This window comes from Anas acuta, chromosome 8 (assembly GCF_963932015.1).
Source record: "Anas acuta chromosome 8, bAnaAcu1.1, whole genome shotgun sequence".
NCBI lineage: Eukaryota > Metazoa > Chordata > Aves > Anseriformes > Anatidae > Anas > Anas acuta.
Window position 1 is genome coordinate 25,221,854 of NC_088986.1, and position 21,961 is coordinate 25,243,814.

Here is a 21,961-nt window from a genome sequence, read left to right on the forward strand (position 1 = left end):
CCCTGAGCCCTGGCAGCCAGATGCCCAGGGAGGGGATGTGCTCTGGGCCTGACAGGCAACAAGTTGCAGAAAACATCCTGCACTCGAGCTGTGGGCAACCACACAAAACTGAAGACGAGCTTGTGATCTGTCACCTCGAGGAAACTTCAGGATAAAAGGCCAGTCTGACATCCCACTTCTCTGTGAGGACAGGTTCCTGGTGCTTTGAGTTAGAATAGAGACATTAGTGCTGTAAAGAAATCAGCTGCCTTGGGAAACAGCTTTGACTATGGCTGTACTGCTAAATGGTCTGGCACTTCTAGAGATGATACATCACAATACTGAAGTCTACAACCAGGCATAAAGACCTCAGCCGCCTCCTTTCCAGGCTGAACAGGCCCAGTGACCTCAGTCGGTCCTCATACATGTACCCCTCTAGGCCCTTCACCATCTTTGTAGCCCTCCTCTGGACACTCTCCAGCAGTTTTTTGAATTTTCCTAGCAGCCTCCAGAAGTTCACAAGTATCTCTCTGTGGAAAAAGAGTTTCTGTCGTCCCTCAAACTCAGTTCAAGACAAGTCCTTCTATGACAGAAAACGATATGAATTTTATTTTTTCTCTCAGCTTTTTGTTTCATTTGATTATACTGCGTTGCAATCAGGTTCAATTGAGTCCTAGGATGTCATCAAGCAATAGTTTGGCCAGTCCTCTCTAGAACTGTAGTATGGGCAAGGAAAGGGTGGTGACTGTTAGGGAAAGCTGGTATGACAGCCCTGCAGGTTATACAGTGTGTTGAGGGTCAACATACAGTTTTGCCATTAATGAGCAAACAGTTATTGAAAAAAGAGGACAGGAAATCATGATGGTCTGCAGATTAAGACTAGTCTGAAATTTAATTTCATGTGGCTTAGAATCTTCTTAGGATCTGTTTCTGAACTTACTCTAGAAATAAGACATTCTCTCCTCATGTAAAGCCATGAACTAAATCTTTAATCTATTTTAAGTCAGAATATTTTTAGGAGGCCACAATATAAATATACCATCTACTACTCTTGGAGGTGAGGGAAGCTACCCCAGAGGTCACCTTGTAGCAGTGACCATGGTGAAGCTTCACTCTTACCTGAAACTGTAGCACTCTCTCCTAATGGAAAACCTCACACTGTAGCATCATTCTCTCAGGTCTATGACTGATTTTTACCTGTGGGAGGTCAGTAAGAACAACTGGTACAGATCATGACCATATCATAATTCTCCACCAATCTCAAGGTGATGGTTTTGGCCTCACTGGTAGCAGCTGTCAGCATCAGAGCTCAGCAGGTGGAGTTTTTGGTTGCGCCAGTCTCCCCATTCAACTCTAGCCTGTCCTGCAATACAGGAGCTGCAACTTTCCTCAAGCAGTCTCTAAATCCTAATTCATGATTAGCTCATGTAAGGAAGAAATCATAACTGATTTCTACACAAAATGATTTAGTAAATAACAGAAAGGGCTAGGATATGAACTCCCCTACGAAGGTTACTACTCTGCAGAAGACTGATTCCTCTGTACTCTGTGCATTGCAGCTGCACTGAGGCTTTCTTCTGACTCATATAGCATTTAAATCACTGCACTCTGTGTATCCAGCAAAATAATGCTAATCTGCCACAGGGCTGGTTGTTCTTTAAAGTCTAGAGAGACTAGAGAAGCAGCATCATGATTTTGATACAAGAGTGCTGTTACATTGCATGAAACTGAAATTGTGTGAGAAAAGGACTATACATTCAGCAAGCCTGGAGGGACAGCATGCGCTCCGGTGGCTGTGTCATCAGTGCGACGCTAGTCAAAAGTTGGAGCTGATCTTGTTGTTCTGCTGCATTTTGTTGACTTCAGCAAAGTTTAGTCCCCAGCTGTGTTACTGAGAACCTACTGGAGGCAATCCCCACATCTGCACACATCAGTACACAGCTCTGCACTTAGAAACTTTAAAACATTTGCTTCTTTACAGACTTCAAAGCAAGCACAGCAAGCCAGCTGGAGGATGGAATAGATCTATAAAACCCTTATGCACTTTGTCATGGTTTTCACCCCTGTTCTAGTAAATGTTAAAAAACATCATTTTCTAAATGTGCATTTTGTTGCTAGAGGTTTGGCTGTGTGGAAAGGACATGGCATGTCTGACACAATATGCCTCAATGGCATCCTCTGGTTATCCAGATGCTATAAAAACAAGTGCTCGTGCAGACAACGTTGAACTGGAAGTCATCAAAACCTGGCTGTCAACATACACCTGTTTGTGCACCTGACCATAACATTTTCCCTGTGATTTACCAGCATTTGACCAATGAGCTTACACCTATTTTCCAGAAGCAAAAAGGTATCCATGACTTATGGAAATGAAAATCTAAGACTCCGAATCTGTGACTAACAAAGTGGATGTGAAAATATCCCTCACCTGAGGAGAAATTCTTGCCCTACATTACAGATTTTGATGCATTTCTAATGCAGAGGCCTTTAAGCATATCCAATTTTGACTTGGAAAAAGAAATCACACCTGAATGGGCATTACAAACATTTTCAGCTATGTACCTTTATGTGCTAGTGTATGCCTTCTCATATTAAGAAAAATATTAAGAGACAATATTAAGAAGGCCACCCAGCTGAGCCCCCAGCAGCAGGAGCCAGGAGCCCAGCAGCAGCCGGAGCCACAAACCGCTTCCGGACACCAGAGGAGCTGTGAGGCCTGCTGTCTCTCAAGGCAAGATCGGGCCTCTTGGCAACAGCTCCTTCACTTCCCAGTTTGCATTATTTGGAATTCAGATAGAACCAGGAGTAACTGGATTTCACCCAAATTCACAAACTGACAGTTTATGCTGTTACTCCCCATGTTTCAGAAAATCTCTTTGTTGATGCAGAGAAGCGAGACCATGTTTTCATCTTTCTGCAGCCCCTCTGGGCTCTGGCACCATTTCTCTTGTTAGTTTGCTATGTGCCTGCTTCCAAGGTGTGTGTTTTCCCCCTCCTTTTTATCAAAACTGTGAATGCAGGTGGTACCCATCTAGCTGCAAGCACTGCTCTCATTTTTCCAGTTCCTCAGCACCACATGCACCCATCCCTGGATTCACATGACAGGTTTGGAAATGCCAGACTGTGCTTCCACTAAATTTAAAAGGCATGATGCTCCCATCTTTTAACTCTTGAGAGCAAGGCAGGAACAACACCTTTCACAAAAGAATTCCAAACCCACCCATCCTAACAAGGTGTGCCAAAAAAACTTGCTAGTGGTAGGCAATACACGATAACATTCTGAAGAGATGATTCTGACAATATTCACAGCCCTAAATAAATCACTTAGTATTTACATCTTTTTTCTACAAAACGTTTTCTCTCACAGATGAGACCTCTGCACACATGGCTCTGTGTCCTGAGTTACATGTTGAAGATGTCCCTAGTTTTACTGAAGATCTAGCAGCAGTGCAGGCAAGAAAGGCATTGACTGAATCCTTAATACCTAATTAAAATTGTTTTAGATTTTTAGCACAATTGATTATCCATGTTCTTTGCCTCTGAAGAACCGATAGAAAAGCTGATTTGAAGCTGTCCCCAGATTCCCTCCACCACATATCGCAGCTGTTGGTCACTTGCCCACTGATCTCCCATGTCCCCGTGTAGAGGAATCCTGCTCTGTAGCATTAAGAATAAATTCTGCTGCATTAATACAACTAAAAAAGATCATCATTACACTCCTGTCTTTACTCCTCTCCAGACTTAGAAGATAAGAACATACCATGAAACTATTAAAGATGAATGTTATATTCCAATAGAGTGGATACAGTAGTAGGGATTGCACAGCAGAAACAGGTTCAGTTTCTAATCAACATTTATGCCACTTATTGCAGCTGGTATCAGCTACCTTCTGGGCTTGCATCTTATATAAACAAAAATCCCTGCACACAGTAAAAGCACAAGGATGGCTATGCACTATCAAATTAAACTGCACTAGATGTAAAGGTAAAAGAAAAAAGTGGATGAACTTATTTATTCCTATAAGAAACCAGTGTTCTTGCCCTTGACTATGGCTTTGCTAGTAATACCATTCCTTGATAGCCAATTGGACCAAAAATCTTCCAAAGTCAGTCTGCAGGATGCCTGTTGAGCTCACGGGCCTGATTTTCCTCCTGTTCCCAGCACAGACACTGCAGTATGATACAAAATAAAGTGAGAGCCAAAAAGTATTTAGTGAGCTGAAGCAAAGGATAAAAGTGAGTGGGGACTGTGAGAAGAAAACATTTACCTCATTTTGGAGATGTTTGTTTCGTTTGCCCACTGCTGACAACACAACCCACGAGCTAATGAGCTGCACTCACTCCTCTCTTTTTATCACTTGCACCAGCTGGAAAGAGTGCCAAGCAAGCGCCTTTGAACTAGCACACCTCACTGCGGCTCACTGGGTAGCCTCCACACGGCTGTTTTGTAGGAAAGCCTGTCAAATTGTTGCTGTGCTTGGCATAGTCAGTAGGTGTGGCTGTAAGGACTGCTGCTGAAGTGCTCATAGGAGAAGGCTGGGATGGCACAGAGATAAAAAGACAGCAAAGGAAAATGACAGCAAGCAGTAGCATCCTTCATTCTTGGGGAGCAGCACCAAGTTAGTGTGAGCTTGCAGAAATGAGAGGAGAAGGACGACAGGGAGACACTGATTTAATAACCAGTTCTGTAATTTGAATGACAAATAGCTTTGATCTTAAGGTGTTTCCTAAACAACATTCAACAATTTTAATGATATTCGGTCGTTATTCTTATGCTAATATAATACTTCTGCCTCAGGTATGTTGTTAATTTACTTTGCTTTTGCTGATACAAATGTATTTGAAAAGAAAACTGTCTTTCTCAATACTAATGGAATATTTTGTGTAACCGCCTTTTTTCTTTTGTGCCTGTGTGTAACGGCGGTTACTATGGTAATATTCCTGATTCAAGATTTAAAGCCTGAAAGTGGTTTCTATAACAACATGCTAGGACATTTTGGACACACAACTGTAGTTAGGAATTCGAGATTAACCCTTTATGACCACAGGATTTGCAGCCCCAGTGACAAGCTCTTGTTAGTTTGTCAGAAGTTTGCTCATACCTTCCCAAGGTACACCTCCTCACTGAGCAGACGGAGTACTAAGTCCAGCTGTGGACAGAGCAGGTCGGGTGCTTCCATCCCAGGTGAAGTTTGTAAAGGAGAAATAATACCACAGTATCTACAGGCTGCTCATCACATTAAGTAATTAGGACAGTAGACAAACATATTTGGCGATGGACTGAGTAGGGATGAAATAGTGTTAGTGCGATGTTTAGGAAGTTTGAGATTTCAGTCTGGAAATCAGAACTGTGGGGGAAAAAAAAAAAAAAAAGTGATCTATTCTCAGACAATCTTAATGGAAAAGCTATTTTGAGGGCTCAGAGAGCCCCTTACCTGACTCCATTTTATCCAGCATGGCATGTTCTTCTGTCCTTCCCCCTCTGCCAAATCCTGATCCATGAATGGCATTTCTGCCTTTCAGTTCATGGCAAAAGTATCCGATCCCATCTCTGTCACTGGAGATTATGCAGCTGTACTCATCGCTTATCTAGTTCTTCAAGATATGTAAGATTGGATATATATGCACACCCACAACTTTCTAAGGTTGTCTTCGCAAGGAAGTTATTGTCATAGTGATGAACTATATTTTCCATGTCATGGTGCACTGCAGAGAAAACAAGATATGCCTAGTTATACCAAAGCTATGTGCTCTTCAATGCAGCACTAAATGGCTTGGGATATATTTGAATATTTCCAGTTAAATGCTAATTATTTCAAGATCTCACTAAAACTGCAGAGCTTGATATTTCAGTAACACATTCACACACTTGTTTTAAAATCTCAGGGACAAATTTTAAATAAGAAAAAAATGTAAGCATCACAGATTCTTATTTCTCACTCAAGACATCAGACTACCTAAGCACTCACTACCCTCAAGTTATCCAATGATTTCTTTATTCAATTTATTTGATCACAAGGTAAACCCTCCATTGTGAACAAATGCTATATGCTGGTGTTGCGTCAATGGGAGACACTGAAATAACAACACTAAGGGAAGCAAGTGTTGCTTTGTTTGTCCCAAGAAAAATTTCTCTCTCTCAGTGACCGCAATTAAGGTATCAATAGTATAAGGTATTTTGGGAAACTAAGAACAAAAAACAAACAAACAACAACAAAAAAAACACCCTAACTCAACACACATTCCCTAGGTTGCTTTTCTGTTGTTGTTTTGGTTTTATAACTTTTTTTTTTTTTTTTTTTTAAACAGAACTGCAGAACTATAATATCTTAAAATTCATGTCTTTAACAATGTTTACGTGTTAGAAGACAGTATCTTAGTTTCCCTCTGCTGGATCACGGATGGTTTCCCAGTACCCATTCCTTTCCAAAATGTATGTGTTTCAAACAAAAAGTCATATTTTGCTGTGATTTACTTCATCTGTTTTAGCTGGTATGGCTTCCTCATTTTAATTCAAAATTTAGTTCAAACTTTGAAGTAATAGCTGTTAAAAACAAAAAACAAACAAACAAACAAAAAACAAACAAACAAAAAAAAAAACCTACTCCCCAAAGCACTGTAAACTCATCATTGTTGATGACTATGGGCATCAAGAAGATAGCTATCTCCTCATAGTATTCTTGTTTGTTCGTTTTTCTCCCTAGAAAATCGACTGCCTCCGTTAAGAAGGAAAAATCTGCAGCATATGTAAAAAGACCCTGAAGCTGTTAGTGTTGAGAACCTCTGTAAAGCTAAGAGTCCTCCTTCGGGGAAAAAAGGCACATTTGAAGAATAGCATTGCGAATCACAAGGAGCCTCCAGGCATGATGAGGTGATTAGCAAAGTGCAGGCAGGACCACATTCAAGTGAACTCAAGTTCATAACAACATGATTAGCAGTGATGGAAATTTGATTTTAAATTCTGTTGCTGATTAAAATATTTCACCAACTTGTGCGAAGAGCCACAGACAGAAAGAATAAATTTTTACTGAAAGAAATTTCTGCCAAAAACAACCCAACACAGCTTGATAGGTTTTGTGTTGGACTTTGAATGGCTAAGATTGCAAATCAGATTCTCAGAACTGGGGAACTGGCAATTTACTTTTTATTTATCAGTTTAATATTATATATTTCAAAAAGCACACAGGAATGCTCTAACTCTGATTCAAACAGAATCTAGAAAAAAAAAATACAACACTTCACATTCTCAGGAAAGATTTGAGATCAGGCTCCTCAACATTACCTGCATAACTGAAGAACACTGGTTTCTTTGAGAGGATTCAGAAGATCTGTGCCAAATTGTCTCCGCTTGTTCAGAACTCCCACCCTGTTTCCTTTCCCACTAATTTAATTTTGCCCTGTTATATTCATTTTCGTGTATTTCCAGCCTCCCAAACCATATTGTATTGCTTCATTGCAGCAGTTTCTGAACACTGAGATGTCTGTACCACAGCAAAATCATGTTTTTTTTTTTTTTTAAATTACCGATTAGTATATGAATAATCCAGAATTTGTAATGAACAGCAGCAGTTTAACTTAATCTTGTGTATGAGGAAAAATAATTACTGTCTCTCAGCATTTCTTACGTTTAGTAGTGCCAGCTCTTGTAAAAGATAGAGAATACTGACGTTTTTGGCAATACTGACGATTTTCCAGTAGATGGCAAGCTTTACTGCAAGGAATTTTCCTGCCAAATATCTCAACTGCATGAAAAGGACTTAACCATGGGGTAAAATGCTTGGCACAAATTCCTCTAGTAATTAGATTAATGTATCAATGTTTATAAAGAGACAGATAATTACCTCAAGTGTCAGTCAGTGTAAATCAAAGTGATCAGCATTTTGTTTCTATTTTTCTGATGTTACATATAAGTTTTAAGAATCTGTCAGAACAAGTCACTGCTGAAGTGATCCTGAGTGGGTAAGCATGAAAATGACTCCCCTGCCTACCAGAGCTACTACACAAGGCCTTTCCAGATTATCCTTGTGCAACATTACCAAAACTAAAGCCTCCAAATACATCAAAACACTTATTTCCCATATAACTCTTTCTGTAAATGTAGTAGAAAGTCTTATTTAATCATTAGCTCAAACTGAGCCAGCTTTTTCATCAGACACGATCACACTGCCACATCACATCCTATAGCATGGGTGTGTTCAGCTCCCACATGCTCTGATCTTCCTCTGCTGTTTCCATGCAGCTCCCAATGGCATTAGGTTTCCAATTCCATCCTTCCACATGGCTCCAGAGCTGCAGGAAAGCTGAATGGTGACAGGGGAGGAAGAGACATACTGCAAATAACTTGTTTAACATAGGTGGGAAAGCAAGTGGAAAAATGGATCCTCTAACTATGAAGACTCCAAGGATTTTCTGAAGCACTTATATGATTTAGAAATATGACTTCTGTCAAAAAATCATGGGGTGCACTGGTAAACTGCATACCATTTGATAACCACAGTTTGATAAATTACCCTTTGATGATCACCTCTTTAAGGTGCAGTTGTGATGAATCTTATTACCCCTAATAAAATCTCTCGGTCCTAGTTTTTAAATCACAAGAAGCTAAAACTCAGCAGTGATTACATCTCTGCTAAGCCCATCAGAATCCTAGTATTCATCAATAACTATATACATAATAATAATAATAACCAAAAAACAACAACAACATGAGAATAAAGATAAAACTCCAAAAATTGCATTGCTTTGCTGTAAGCTTTATGTACAAATCAGACAAAAACATCCCTGAGGAATACTGGTTATATTGTATTGTCTGTTGGCAATTTCTGCATAAGAAACTTGTTTTTATAAAAGCCAGAGGTGTTCAACTTAAAATGCTTGTTAAAAAAATCCAGAACAGGTTTACCTTTCTATATTTTTCCCATTGCAGTGTCACCTTGGAGACAAATTGATTGCCTTCATTACTGACTGTGCTTTTAGGGCTTCCTTTTCTCTTCCCTCAATTTTCATCCACTGTTAACATCTCAGTGAAGTATGCAGATTTGTAATCTCTGCTCAAAGCTAATATGTTGCTATCAAAACTGCAAACTGGCAAATTCTTCATTTTCTCTCATATACAGTAATTACAACAAATTGAGATGTTGCATGCATATCATCTCTGGAAAAGCAGTAGTAATTAACTGAATTGCTTCTCAAGTCACAGTAGTCCTACTTAAGAAATACTTCAGTGGTTGACCTTACCTCTTGCAGTTTACGTAGTATAATAGTTAGATAATGCTGCAAATTAATCACAGTTAATTTCTTCAAATTTGAAACATATCTTGAAACATGCAATTTTAATTAATTTTAAGTAGACAGACTGAAGAGAAAGCTCTGTGAAGTTGGACAGTCCCAATAAAAATGTGGATTGCGAAAGTTCTATTTGGGTCTTACCCTCTCCACAGCCTGGAGTCAGCATATCCCCAAGTAACGAGATTCCTAAGTGTTGCAGACTGATGATTAACACCATTTCTGTTGGCCCATACCAAACCAGTGAAGCTGTGATTGCAGAGTATTCAGCCCAGGTCAGCAAACCCACCTCAACCACTCAGCATTAGCCATCCTCACTATTATTTGGTATAACTAGCACTCAGTTAAAGGTGGTATACCTGCTTAGCCAAACGTGGACATTCATTTTGTTACAGAGACAATTAATCAGGATTAAAACAATTACACATTTTCATAGCAAAATTCTTTTCTTTTACTGGAAAGAACGCCCTTCACTGCTCTCACTCTATTAGTGTTTCTCAGTTGTGTTTCATGAACAATGTTGGTAGCAGCTCGCTCTTCCTTGATTGGGAAGTGAGAAAATAGCTATTGTTATTACCTGTTAGTCTTTACAGCAGCAGCAACTATAAGTTGTGTTTAATTGATGCCAGGAGCTCAGCTCCTGGTGGATAAGGGAGATATTTATACCATGTCCACTAAATATTTATGCTACGTCCACCATGTCATTCCAGCCTCAGAGGCTGAAAGGCTCTCAGAGTACTATTTTGAGTCTCAGGTATCTGGGAGATTCTCTATGGTGGAAGTGCTGTACAGATGTCAAATTAGTAGTATTTATAATTGGGAAGTCAAAACCAACTCAAAGTGCATAATGGTTTGAGTCACTCATGAGAGACTAAAGCATACCCAAGTCATTTAGCTTTGTTGAACTCCAATACAAAAAAGACTTTCACTACAAAAGAATCCAAAATGGTATTGTACTGAAAAATGTTGTTCAGTTCCTCATTCTAGTAAAACAAACAAACAAAAACACAAAACAAAACCAACACCACCTGTTTTAAACATATGTAAATGCATTCCATGTTGCTGGTCATCTCTGTTGACAGTCACAAATATTGTTGCAACAATATCGTTGTTAGTGTTAAATAATGTATTCCCAGTTCTGGCACTACAGCCATGGCTGCTGGAAGAGGTGAGAATTTTGCTCATATTTCCAGAACTGTTTTCACTTTACATTTATTAGTCTACCAATATGTGCTGCACATTTACTAGCCCTGTTTTCTTCTCAAAATCCAGCAATTGGAGCTATTAAATTTAAAACAATGTGGTAATAATTGCACCTATTTGACTCTGGTTTACTCCAAATGTGGTAGAAGTCCTCAGGATCTTTTTCGTTTCCTTCCTAGAGTCACTTTGCATGAGAAACGATTCCAGGTGCCTGTCAAATTCCTGCCAAAAGAACTCTACGTGCGCTGCTGGTCACAGGAAGGACACTTGCCATTGTGCAGATGTACCACAGGACACTATGGAGGAACTCTGCAATAAAACCTCTGACCCTTGCTCCTCAAACCCTTGTCTTCAAAATGCTACCTGTTTAAGCTCTCCTGGAAACCTCAGCTTCACTTGTGAGTGCCCCACTGGGTATAATGGGTCTACTTGTGAAAGAGCCGTCAGCGTGTGTGACACAAACCCCTGTGAACATGGAGGCACCTGCCAAAATAGCCTGGCTGGGCCCATCTGCCTTTGTATCGCAGGTTACACAGGTACGCTCTGTGAAACGGATTTTGATGAATGCATTTCTGAACCATGCCACAACGGAGCTGTGTGCAGGGATGGGGTCGATGAATACTCCTGCTACTGCGTCCCAGGCTATCAAGGCAAGCACTGTGACCTGGAAGTGAATGAATGTGTGTCAGATCCATGCCTGAATGGGGCAACGTGTCTCAACCAGATAGGAAAGTACGACTGCATCTGCCCACTTGGGTATACAGGTGAGTGCCATTTTAAACAATCTTTGTATCATGGAGAACTGCCATACTTGCGTTCTAAGATCTACTACCACACACACCTATTTAGTCATACCTGTATTACCACGTTGCTTTCAGTCTCTGCAGCTGTTGGTATATTACGGGTTTTCTTATCACCTATCTTATCACCTGCAACTTGTGATACTAGATGAAGAAAGACTGAAGAAATCTCTCATTTTCCAGAAACTACAGAGCAGTTTCATGAACATCAAGTTGTGTCACAGGTCCAGGTTAACTTTCCTTTAAACAAAATATTCTCAGAACACATGTCCTCAGAGTGCTATACATAGCTTTTAGCTCACAGACAAAACCTATGTTTGGCAGTGATAAAAATTAGATCTACTTTGACTTGGTTGATTTGCTAATCACAACAAAGAGTACTCTTAAACCTAGACAACTGATTTGCAGGAGTCTTTTCCTTTAAAACACTTTTCTTTCATTTTTTCCCTTTTCTGAGCAAAAGCATCTTGTTCAGAAATTTTCAAAACACCCTATTCAAATGTTTTCCTTTATGTACACTCGCTAATAGGCCTCTTTCTCCTCCCCTACTTTACCGAACCTCAAGACCAAATAAATTAATCTATCACTTTTCCTCAACACCAATTCTCAGGATGGCTATGCCTTTCTGGTTTAATTCTGAAAAATTTTCTAAGCTGTATACACTACTGATATCATATAATATAACTGGGTTTTTTTCCCTTTTATTATTTTTCTGATCCACTCCATGATTCAGTCTGGCTGAGGCCACAGTTAGATTTCTTTTGCTGTGGCAAAAAGAAAACTTTCCAAAACTCATTCCTGGCTTCTTTTCTGGGAAACAAAAGACCAATATTCCAGTGGTTTCCAGGCATGCAAAAGAGTGTCTCTCCCTCTGTAGGGCATGTAGGCTGGCTATTTCATAATAATAAGTAGGTTGGTTATTTCATAAAATATTAGAAATTACAGCTGGATGTTCTAGAAGAACATACATGTACATTTGTCAAGAATGGAGATAAGCTGTTCATATCATCAAGAGAAAATATCCTTACACTCAATTCTTATTCTGCAGGTTTTTAGCAGTTCAAAGTTGACAGCATTGTACTTCACCATATACTGGCCTTCCAGTTGAATTGGAAGGTTTAGTATCAATGCAACCTATGAACTCTGATACAAAAAAAAAAAAAAAAGAGTAAGTGTAGTATAAAAGCCACAAAAGAAACATTTTCAGAACCAGAAAAGGGTAAGACAACAAGGACTAAGGAAAAAAAAATGTATCCTGCTGACAGAAAAAAAAAAAAAAAAGACATTTTACAGCCAAGTTTTTAGCTTTCCAAGTAGAAACAAAAAAATCAAAAACATGCCACTGCATCTGCAAAAGCCATCCTCTCCCTGCCTACAGGCTATGCATGTTCTGAACTCACTGCTTAGCCTGTGTACACTTAACTTTGACTAACCTTGTTGGCTTCCTTTCCTCTGTCCAACCAGAAATAGAGGATTCACGTAGAACTAAAACATTACCTAAATTATATAGTAGAAAAAGTATCAGGTTCCAAAACTACCCATTTTTTGATAAATTTCCATTTCATCTGGCCCCATTTTAAAGAAAAATCACACCCATACCTTGTCTACTTTCTCTACTGGAGAACATATAATGCTGTAGGAGACAGTTCCCTTCAAATTTCAAAGCTATATTCAGGGACAGGACAGAAAGAGAGAGCACATTGAATCATTAAAAAGAGAAAAGGGGATGCATTTTAGTGATAGATTGCCAGTCAGGTAAGCAAAGAAAAAAGCATCTTACAGCACAAGAAGGGAAAAAAATAACAGCTATTGCTTCAAGTGATTCAAATGAATAAGAGATGTGGTTTACAGCTCCATCCCAAAATCCCCATGCAGGAGGGGAAGTCAGAGGTAAAAAGCAGCTTTCCAGTGTCTGACGCAGCTCTTGTTGGAAGCCAGCCCTCAGTTAGCGTCCCTCATGAGCAGGGGGAATGTTGTTTGAAAGAAGCTTGTTACCTTCCTGCCACCCCGCTGCTAGCAGCGGGTGTCCGAGCCCGGGCCAAGCGAGGGGAAAACTACACAACCCGGGGAAAGCTGAAGAGCAGAAGGAAGGAAAAGCCTATTAACAAGCAGCATGGCTACTCTGCAATGATCAGACTCAGCCCAGACCTCCTGTGGTATTCAGGAAACTGTATTTGTTTAACCTGCGCTGTCAGTAAGGTCCAGGCCTGGATCTGTAGCTCACAAACTCAGCTTGAAAGACAGAATATACACCTTAGAGGCAGAGGGAGAAAACATAATAAAATAATAAAGCCCAGACAAAGAGAAATGAAGATTTAGATCAACACAAACTGCTGGAGGGAGCTCACCCTGCTGGAGTCACCCTGCTTTTATCATGCAGTTCTGCTGTTTTCCAGGCAGATGCTGTTTGGTCTCACCAAAAAATAAGCAGCAACACTCGGAGTGCTCTGCACTCAGCACAAGCAGAGTTAAGAAATGAGGGAGCCAATGAAGGAAAAGAAGCCTAAAACAAAGCAGAAGAGGCTGCAGTGCTTTAACGTACAGCTCCGATACTGCTCCCAGCAGTAGAGACTAATCATCATAATTCTGTAAAGGAGTAGCTGACTGTTCCTTCAGCAGTAAAACACCAGCTTTTAAAGGCTACTTAACCAAATGATTTATCAGAAGCATTCTTTTTTGTTGTTTTCTGCACCTTGCTGTGAGTTGTGCTAAATGCACAAGCCAGGGGGATTACTGGATGAAAGCCCTGAGGTGTCCCCACTGGTAATAAAAATCCTCATTTACTCTGTCGGGGGATCTTGCCAACCATTATTATCCTGGCCTGACACCATGAATTACTGTGGGAAGTCATCCAGCCTCATCTCATTTCCCTAAGATGTTAAAAAGGTTACATCTCCTGATCTGGAGGTAGAGAATGCACAGTAAATCTGCAGCAGTAATGTTAACCAAATGCTTGAGTTACTGGCTGCAGTTGCTACTTGTTTCATGGGCTATGACTGCTATTTTGTATGATTGGTATGCTGCAGTACTTCTCAAAATAGCTGAGAAATGTCACACATAATTCTTACACAAATGGAAGAGGTTAGAACGCACTGAGAGCCAAAGACTGGAAAATTTAGCATGAAATTTGCAGTTTCTATGATAATGCTCTGCATGTGTGAAATTATTTACAAGACATGTGTCACGCAGCTGTTAAATAATGAAGCTCAACTGCCTCGCCGAAGTTTTGCTGGCTACCTTAATCAAATGCATTTTTTTCTTCCATTGGCCTAATTGCACTTGCTTTTAATTCACCCCAGCAGGGCCTAGTGCCACAGCCTGTTAGCTACCCACAGCTAGGTACGTTAATTACCTTGCTGGGCTCAGCTGAAGCCAGTCCTCCACTGCCAGAGAACAGCTTAGTGGGAACTACCAGGGGCAAGGGGCAGTTCCTAAAACCAGTCTGACACCAAGACAACAGCAGGCCTTTTACACAGGGAAAATCATTTCAGCATCAGATGAAATAGGTACAGTGGGCGAGATCCATTCCTTGTGCAATACCTTTTACTACGATGTAACTGTGATGAATTCTGTACAATATAAGGAAATTATTACCTGATGAATCTTAGTTCTCACACAGAATCCTTATCAGTAACGTAGATGCCATTTAGAGTAGATACATCTTCTCTAGTCTTAGGCACTAAGATGAAAAATCCCACAGACTTCAGGGTGAGATGTCAAACTACCAGCACAGAAACATCTATTCCACAACCTAGCCATAGGTATAAATTGTATTCAAATTCAAAATAGGCACTATGCCAAAACTCTATCAAAATCACCAAGTGGCAAAAGCTGCTGCTGAATCAAAGTGTTACTGCTGCTGTCCTCATGCCTGCCTTTCCACTCAGCCTCTTCATGCTTCTGCCTCCACCTCACACCATCTGCCTGCCCAGAAGTGGGGCAGCAGTCCCTGCCCTGGTGCCCTGCCTGTGCTCCTCCTCCCCTCTTTCATCAGCAGCACTCCTGTGCCTCCTCAGTGAAGCACCAAAGCGGGTCAATACAGGTCTGTACTCAGAGAAAGGATGAGGGAGCCCCCTTGCCCTCCCCACAGAGGCACTGCAGCCTCTACCACTGGGTGAGGTACCTCAAGTACACGCTTCCCTTCCCAGCGAGCTCGTGGTAGTGTTGCACCAGTAGCAAATGGCACTGTCCAGCCAACAGCGATTGTCTGCTGCTTCCTGCAGTGCTGTGCACAAGTGCTCAATAGGACTTATTTGAAAAGCAAGTGGTAAAGGTAATAATAATCTTAGTTCTTCAAAGAAACCAAAGAAGTTACAAATATCCCTTCTCAGTCTTTCACCTCAATGCACTCCTGGGGCTTGGTTTATGCTGAAACTGCCTGCACAAGGAGGGAATGCCTCCGCTCTTAATGGCTTAGCCCCACGCAGTAACAGCGGAAGGGCTTGGTGGCGCCTTACCCCCCCTTTCTGGCATATGATATTTGGCATACAGCATATTCATGACAGAATGTTAGGCTGAGGTGCAAATACAGATCTAATCTTTTCATCTTGCTTCCTCACATCTAAGAAAATGTGACAGCAGACTCACTAAAGGCTAGGGAGGAATTCCCCCTGTTTGCATGGCATATCACATTGGCTAGATGCATTATAAAGAGAGAAGTTTTCTTCTGAGGCAACATTGCCGAAGGCAGGTTACTGGGCTTGATAGATTAAAGACGTGAACCAAAACAACAACGCTATGGTCTCATGTTAATCATCAGGCTGTTCTCAGGCCTGTAGTCTTAAATTTGGTTGAACTGAGGATCAGTTGAGCAGGGCTTGTTTTGTCACATGATTTTTAGTGTTCACAGTAAGCTGTTAACAAGCTCTGGCAGATTTACGGTCACTAGACATACTTCTGCAAACACATTGTTTACAATTACAGTGAATTCACAGGGCAATGACCACAGAGGGATTGCTCACTATGTCTGGATGTAATGTACATTACCATAAAGCTATAAGGGATCGTTCCTGTGCTGGGATCTCACACAGGCTCCCACTGAAAGCCATGGCTAGCCAGATCCACAAGCCAGAAGCCCGGGACTGGTGACTTTACCCACTGAATGTTTTATATGCAGAGGAAGCTGTAAGAATATATTCTCTAAGTTCACAGTAATAATGTTTCATAACTACTAGAAAGATGAAAAAGTGCATGTATTTTAATGAGATTTAAGATTAAATACAATTAAAGTTATGAGCTAACGTCTTCAAATAATATGGATTATCGATTTTTATTCTTTTTTATTATTTTTAACAAGGGTGCTACAATCAAAAGGGTCAAAATAAATTAGTGATCAAGGAACAGTGCTAGATATTCGTAATGTCTAAAAAAAAGTTAGTGTTTTCTGAAAAATGCTCTTAGAAGGCACGAATTTCACAGCAGGATGGAGCTGGATAAGCAGCATAAAGAATTACAGGTGAGCTCCTAAACAGACTACTAAAATAATACCAATAATTACAATGTGGCCATTCCCATCTTTTGAAAGCCTGTGCCATCTTGGACTGCAAATTTCACCTAAAAATAAAGATAAAATAAAAAATACCTGCAAAATCTTCTTCTGCTGCAGATTCTCTCTCAAGTAAGAAATGTCCCTGAAAACTTCTTACAGTCCTATTGCTGCTTTGGTTAGCCAAACCAAGACAGTGAAGTCCACTTAAAAGTGGCTTCTAAATTAAAATTTGCCAGCCTGTTTTGTGGCTGATACCTTAGCTGGTAAAACAAGTTGATTTGGCAGATATATTTTTTTTTAATAAATCACTGTTTCTTGCCCAAAGTAAGAAATAATTAAACATACAGAACCCTGGAATAATCAGAGCAGGAGCTGCAAGTATAATGAAATCTTTTTTAGAGTCTCCCAGACTGGATTAGAGACAAGAAAAGGGACTGTGTACGTAACTTGCCAACTATCAAGCATAGCTGTGAAGTACCATTAGAACGGATGGAGCTTCATCAGTTACCTCTGAAGAGCAGCTTCGAGAGTCTGACCTGTTGCGAGCACAGCATCGTAGGCTGGTTTAGTTACACATTGCTAAATCTTTAAACAAACAGACACAACTAAGCAGCAAAAGAGAGGGAAACTGACATCTTCCCAATGGATTCAATTAACTGTGCAGCTTTAAATGGGCTCTTTTGAGGTCATTAAATTACTAATCACGTCTGTATTATATAAATTCGATGGTGGCACACTTTGAATGATCTGAAAGCTAGTTCATTCTGCTCCAGTGGTCAAGCTGACAAAAAAGTTGTTGTACCTACTGTCATGAATAACACCCGAGCTCTTTGGTGAAGCCTCCCAAGCCTTAAAAGCGAGCATCTCGCTAAGTGCGGGGCTTGCCTGCTTTCTTTGCCTCCGCAGGTACGAACTGCGAGCTGGAGATCGACGAGTGCCTGTCGCAGCCCTGCCTGAACGGCGCGACCTGTCGCGATGCCCCGGGAGCCTTCTCCTGCTCCTGCGCTCCGGGCTTCCAGGGCCACCTCTGCCAGCACGACGTGGACGAGTGCGCCAGCCTGCCCTGCCTGCACGGGGGGCGCTGCCACGACCGAGCCGCAGGGTGAGTCCGGGGCCGGCCCGGGGCTGTCCCGGGTCCCTCCCGCTCCGCCCGGGGCCGTCCCGGTCCGCCCGGGTGCGCGTCGGAGGCGGGCGCGCAGCGGGAGCGCAGCGAAGCGCGCAGCAGCTCCTGCCTCAAAACAACCCGCAGCCCTCAGGGTAACCACAGGGAAGGCAGGGAGGCTGAAAAGTTCCTCCACCCGATGTTAAAAGCTCTATGCATTGGTCCAAGCGCAGCCTGGTAGACGGAGCTCTTGCATTCACTCACTAGCATCGACTCTGCATGCTCAGCGTGAGATTTTAGAAACTGAAAACGTGTGTAAGCTCAACTTTATATCACAGAAAAAAAGCTAGAAGTCAATAAGTGCTATTGATGGAGGCTCTACCCTTTCCAGTGTAAGATTTGTCCTCTTTCGTATGCTTTCCAGTTTTTACAAATCTGTTTTGAAGATACTCATGTCCCAGAATCAGCCCCAAAGTCACATCAGCAAAAGGCAGGCTTGCCTTGAACAAGAGGGGAAGAAATCCTGTTCTAGGAACGCTAGCAGTGTGGTGACATGACACTAACGTTGTGGAGCTGCCTTGTGGCAGCCCTGAATGACTGATCAGGACAAAAAATTTCCTGTTCTCCAGCATAGCCAAAGCGCAACAGCAGGACAGGGAGGTCACCTTGCTCCGGACTGGTTCACAGCAGAGCCAGCGAGTAACCTGCAAAGCTTTTGAGGATATGCATGTGAGGTGAGCAACTGTGGTGCTCATGCAGGCCAGGCTTAATCACTGTCCTCTTCCTCTGAGCTTTTTAAAGCAGAGGTGCACGTAAGAGCAATTTTAATTGGCTTGTAATACTGCAGGACATCTGCAGAACTACTGGAGCTTCTTTACACAATGAAAAGGGTTGGACAACAAAGCAGTTCAAAGCAGAAGGGTAACTAGCCATTTTATGGTATTTTTTTCAGGAGGGGGTGTTAAAGGGAGAATTGTAGACTTGAAACAAGTTTTTTTCTTTTCTGGCCAATGATGCAGTACAATCAAGATTTGTGTGTTTGCCACCAGCTTTCACAGCATTGCTCAAGGGGACAGGTTTAGCATTTAAAGCTATAAATACAAATACCAAAATAAGCTCCCTCCCAAAATTCAAACCAATTCTTCCAGTGAGGTTTCAGGAATGCAGCAAAGGAGGATTTGACCTTTTCTAAAACCAGTTGCACATCATTAAACATTTATATTGTTCAGCAAGATTCCCCCACAATTTCAATTGTGCAACAGCCAGTATACCATTTTAATGTAAAATAAAGCAAAATAATTAAATATATTTTTGTTTCTTATAATTACTAAAAAGGTCATCTGAGCATGTGCATTTATCAGTTGTTTTACAAAGGTCTGTCTTTGCTTATGACATGTACAAGCTGACCTTAATTCCTACACTTAGGCCATAAGATACATGTATTTTATAATAATTAGGTAATTTAAAAAATTCAAAATTTAAAAAGTTCAGACAATAGAGATTACTTTCACTTTGTTCAGTATTTCTTAGGGATAACTCACTTTCTCTCCCGTTTTCATTTTGTGAATAATATTAAGCCTACAAAAAATTGCATTGGAAAGGGCAGAAATATTTTTGAAATTAAAAAAGAAGAAAAAAGTCAATAATTCTAGAAAGAAATGATCTGTCAAAACCTATTTGAATTCACAAGCAGTCCCCTCCTGGGCCAAGCCACCTATTTCAGGAAAATGCTCGACCTTCATTCCTGGTTTCTGGGTTTTCTCCTGTAACACTGGAGGACGTCTCAGGCCCGGACTCTGCCGTGTGAGCTGTTAGCTGAGGCAGCACAGCAGGTCTGTGCCCCTTTGGGATCAAAGCTCAGGTCTGCTGACTTCCAGCTAGACTGAATATTTTATTCTGTGTTGCAGGTACAGCTGCAACTGTACTGGTACTGGATTTATGGGCCTGCACTGCGAGACCCTAATTCCCTTGTGTTGGTCACAACCCTGCTACAATAACGCCACTTGCGAGGACAGCGCCGACAGTTACACATGCCACTGCTGGCCAGGTAAGCTCCAAGTTCTCCTATAAACATCCTCTCTCCTTGTGTAATAGATAAGTCATCATCATTTTCTGATACAAAACTTGAAATTGTGTGGCCTTAAAAATGCTCTAAGACCTTGGTGCTAGATGGGCTTCATTCCCCATTATGAGGCAGAGCACTGTGGGTATATTGCTCACTTTCCCCAGCTAAGGATTGGTTTCCTACACAGCAGAAATTAGGAGGAAAAAAAAAAAAAAAGAAAAGAAAAAAAAAGACTTTCTTCTTCAGAGCAAGGACCAGTATCACCAAGTCAAAACAGGAGACTCAGCTGGAGCTGGGATCCACCTCCCAGTCTGATGTGTAATCCATCAATCCACACGGTACACACATCAGTGCTGTGGCTGATCTTCTTTTACTCTTCACTAAATGGACATTTAAATCAGTCTTAAAAACATACTTTTCAGTGCAAAATATTAGTTGTCTGTTCATAGATAAAAATCAAAGTAGGCATTACATTGGCAAAGTACTTTCCTTCATATCACCGATGCATGCTCTTATGTCTTGTAGCGTGGGGTGAAAACACACTGGGCTGTGTTCTTTTTTTTTTTGTTTTTGTTTTGTTTTGGTGTTTACCAGTAAGGCTTGGTTTGGGAAAGTGCTCCTGCACACCAGTGGGAACACAGGCACTAGGCTCTCCAAGAGACTTTGCAAATCTTTCAGCACGTGAATGAACTACAAAGGCCAACTCCCTGCACTCCCGTCTTTGGGAGCCGGTACAAAAGACAAGGAAAGCTTTGCACAACCAGAGAGCAGCACAGCACAGCGCTCCATTACTCACACAGGTGTCCATGTTACTTCCTAAAAAGAAGCCAAGTCCATACAGCACAGCAAAGCTCAGCTAGCTTACACGGAACAGCCATAGCAACATGCAGCTACTGAGCTTCAAGAGGCACTTTTTGCACATGACAGACTCTGAACCCAAGCGCATCGCAGCATATACTCACAATAACACTTTCAGGTCAGGAATGAATTGGCAGCCCAACAATTAAACCCCTTCTTCCGATTGTTCTTCCCAGGCTATACTGGTGCCCGCTGTGAGACCGACATCAGCGAGTGCAGCAGCAACCCGTGCCCCGCCGAGGCACAGTGCGTGGAGCGCTCGTGGGCACACTGGTATGGCAGCATCCCTGCGCTGCCCTCCCACTTCAGCTACGACGAGGCAGAGGGCTACGTCTGTAGCTGTAAACCGGGATTTACCGGTAAGGATCTTTCGGTAAACGTAGGAAGTAATGTCCTGCAGTGTTCCGTGGTATAGGCGTGCTGTAAATCAATCTGTAAAGTTTGGGGTGTTAAGGCGTCACAGTGCAGAGGGTCCCTCTGGTGGTCACGATACACATGTTCCGGTCGTAATTTGGGATGGAGGGTTTGTTGCACAAGTTGTGAAGCTGGCAAGAGAGCAGCAGGCTCCGGAGATGACCCCCAAGCCAAATCCATACAGCAAGAGAGATGCAGTCTCTCCCACAGTCCTGCCTGCTAACCCTCATTATTCAGTCACATTTGCTTGAGTTATACCATAAATATCATAAACTTGTGTTAGCAGGTGTTTCATCATGAGTTTGAAATGCACAGCATACAGGTATTGTATTAAATAAATAATAATAATAATAATAATAATAATAATAACAATAATAATAGAGTGTCTTCATGAAGCAGCCATGAAGTACAACTCCCAGTCTTTCAGCGTTTGTCTCTACACTACTCCTGTACTTCTACACAGTAGCACTGGGGACTGCCAGGAGCACTCCTCCATGTGAGCATAATACCAGATTTATAAAAGATGCTGCAATCTAACGTGTTGGTGATGTTCCACAGCTTAAATGAAAAAAACAAAACAAAAAAAAAAAAACAAAACAAAACAAAAAAAAAAAACACTCTGTATGCACCTATGTTCTTAGGAAGAGAAAAAAAAAAAAAAAAAAAAAGAAAAAAAAAAGAAAAATTGCAGATAATCATAATCCTAAAAAGACATGCTAAGTTTTGTGTTTTGTGTTTAACATACCCTGTAGTATTTTGCACAGACAC

General features: G+C 41.3%; 1 protein-coding gene and 1 long non-coding RNA gene across 6 annotated transcripts in view; one reads left to right on the plus strand and one right to left on the minus strand.

The window, feature by feature from the left end:
- Positions 1-21,961, plus strand: part of CRB1 (crumbs cell polarity complex component 1) — a 102,538-nt gene that overhangs the window by 18,464 nt on the left and 62,113 nt on the right. For both annotated transcript variants that reach the window (XM_068689861.1, XM_068689860.1), the window contains exons 2-5: positions 10,646-11,230; positions 17,661-17,856; positions 19,764-19,903; positions 20,956-21,138. In XM_068689861.1, the coding sequence (XP_068545962.1) occupies positions 10,646-11,230; positions 17,661-17,856; positions 19,764-19,903; positions 20,956-21,138 (1,104 nt within the window). The remainder of the gene's footprint in view (positions 1-10,645; positions 11,231-17,660; positions 17,857-19,763; positions 19,904-20,955; positions 21,139-21,961) is intronic.
- Positions 549-16,859, minus strand: LOC137860077 (uncharacterized). Of its 4 annotated transcripts, XR_011098732.1 has the most exons (5): positions 12,866-13,592; positions 12,700-12,763; positions 5,414-5,684; positions 5,081-5,326; positions 549-4,514 (listed from the first exon to the last, which is right to left on the minus strand). It is a non-coding gene; the product is annotated as an uncharacterized lncRNA (long non-coding RNA). The 4 variants fall into 4 exon arrangements; XR_011098729.1 differs by lacking the exon at positions 549-4,514 and having other exon boundaries at positions 4,650-5,326; XR_011098731.1 differs by lacking the exons at positions 549-4,514; positions 12,700-12,763; positions 12,866-13,592 and adding an exon at positions 14,861-16,859 and having other exon boundaries at positions 4,650-5,326.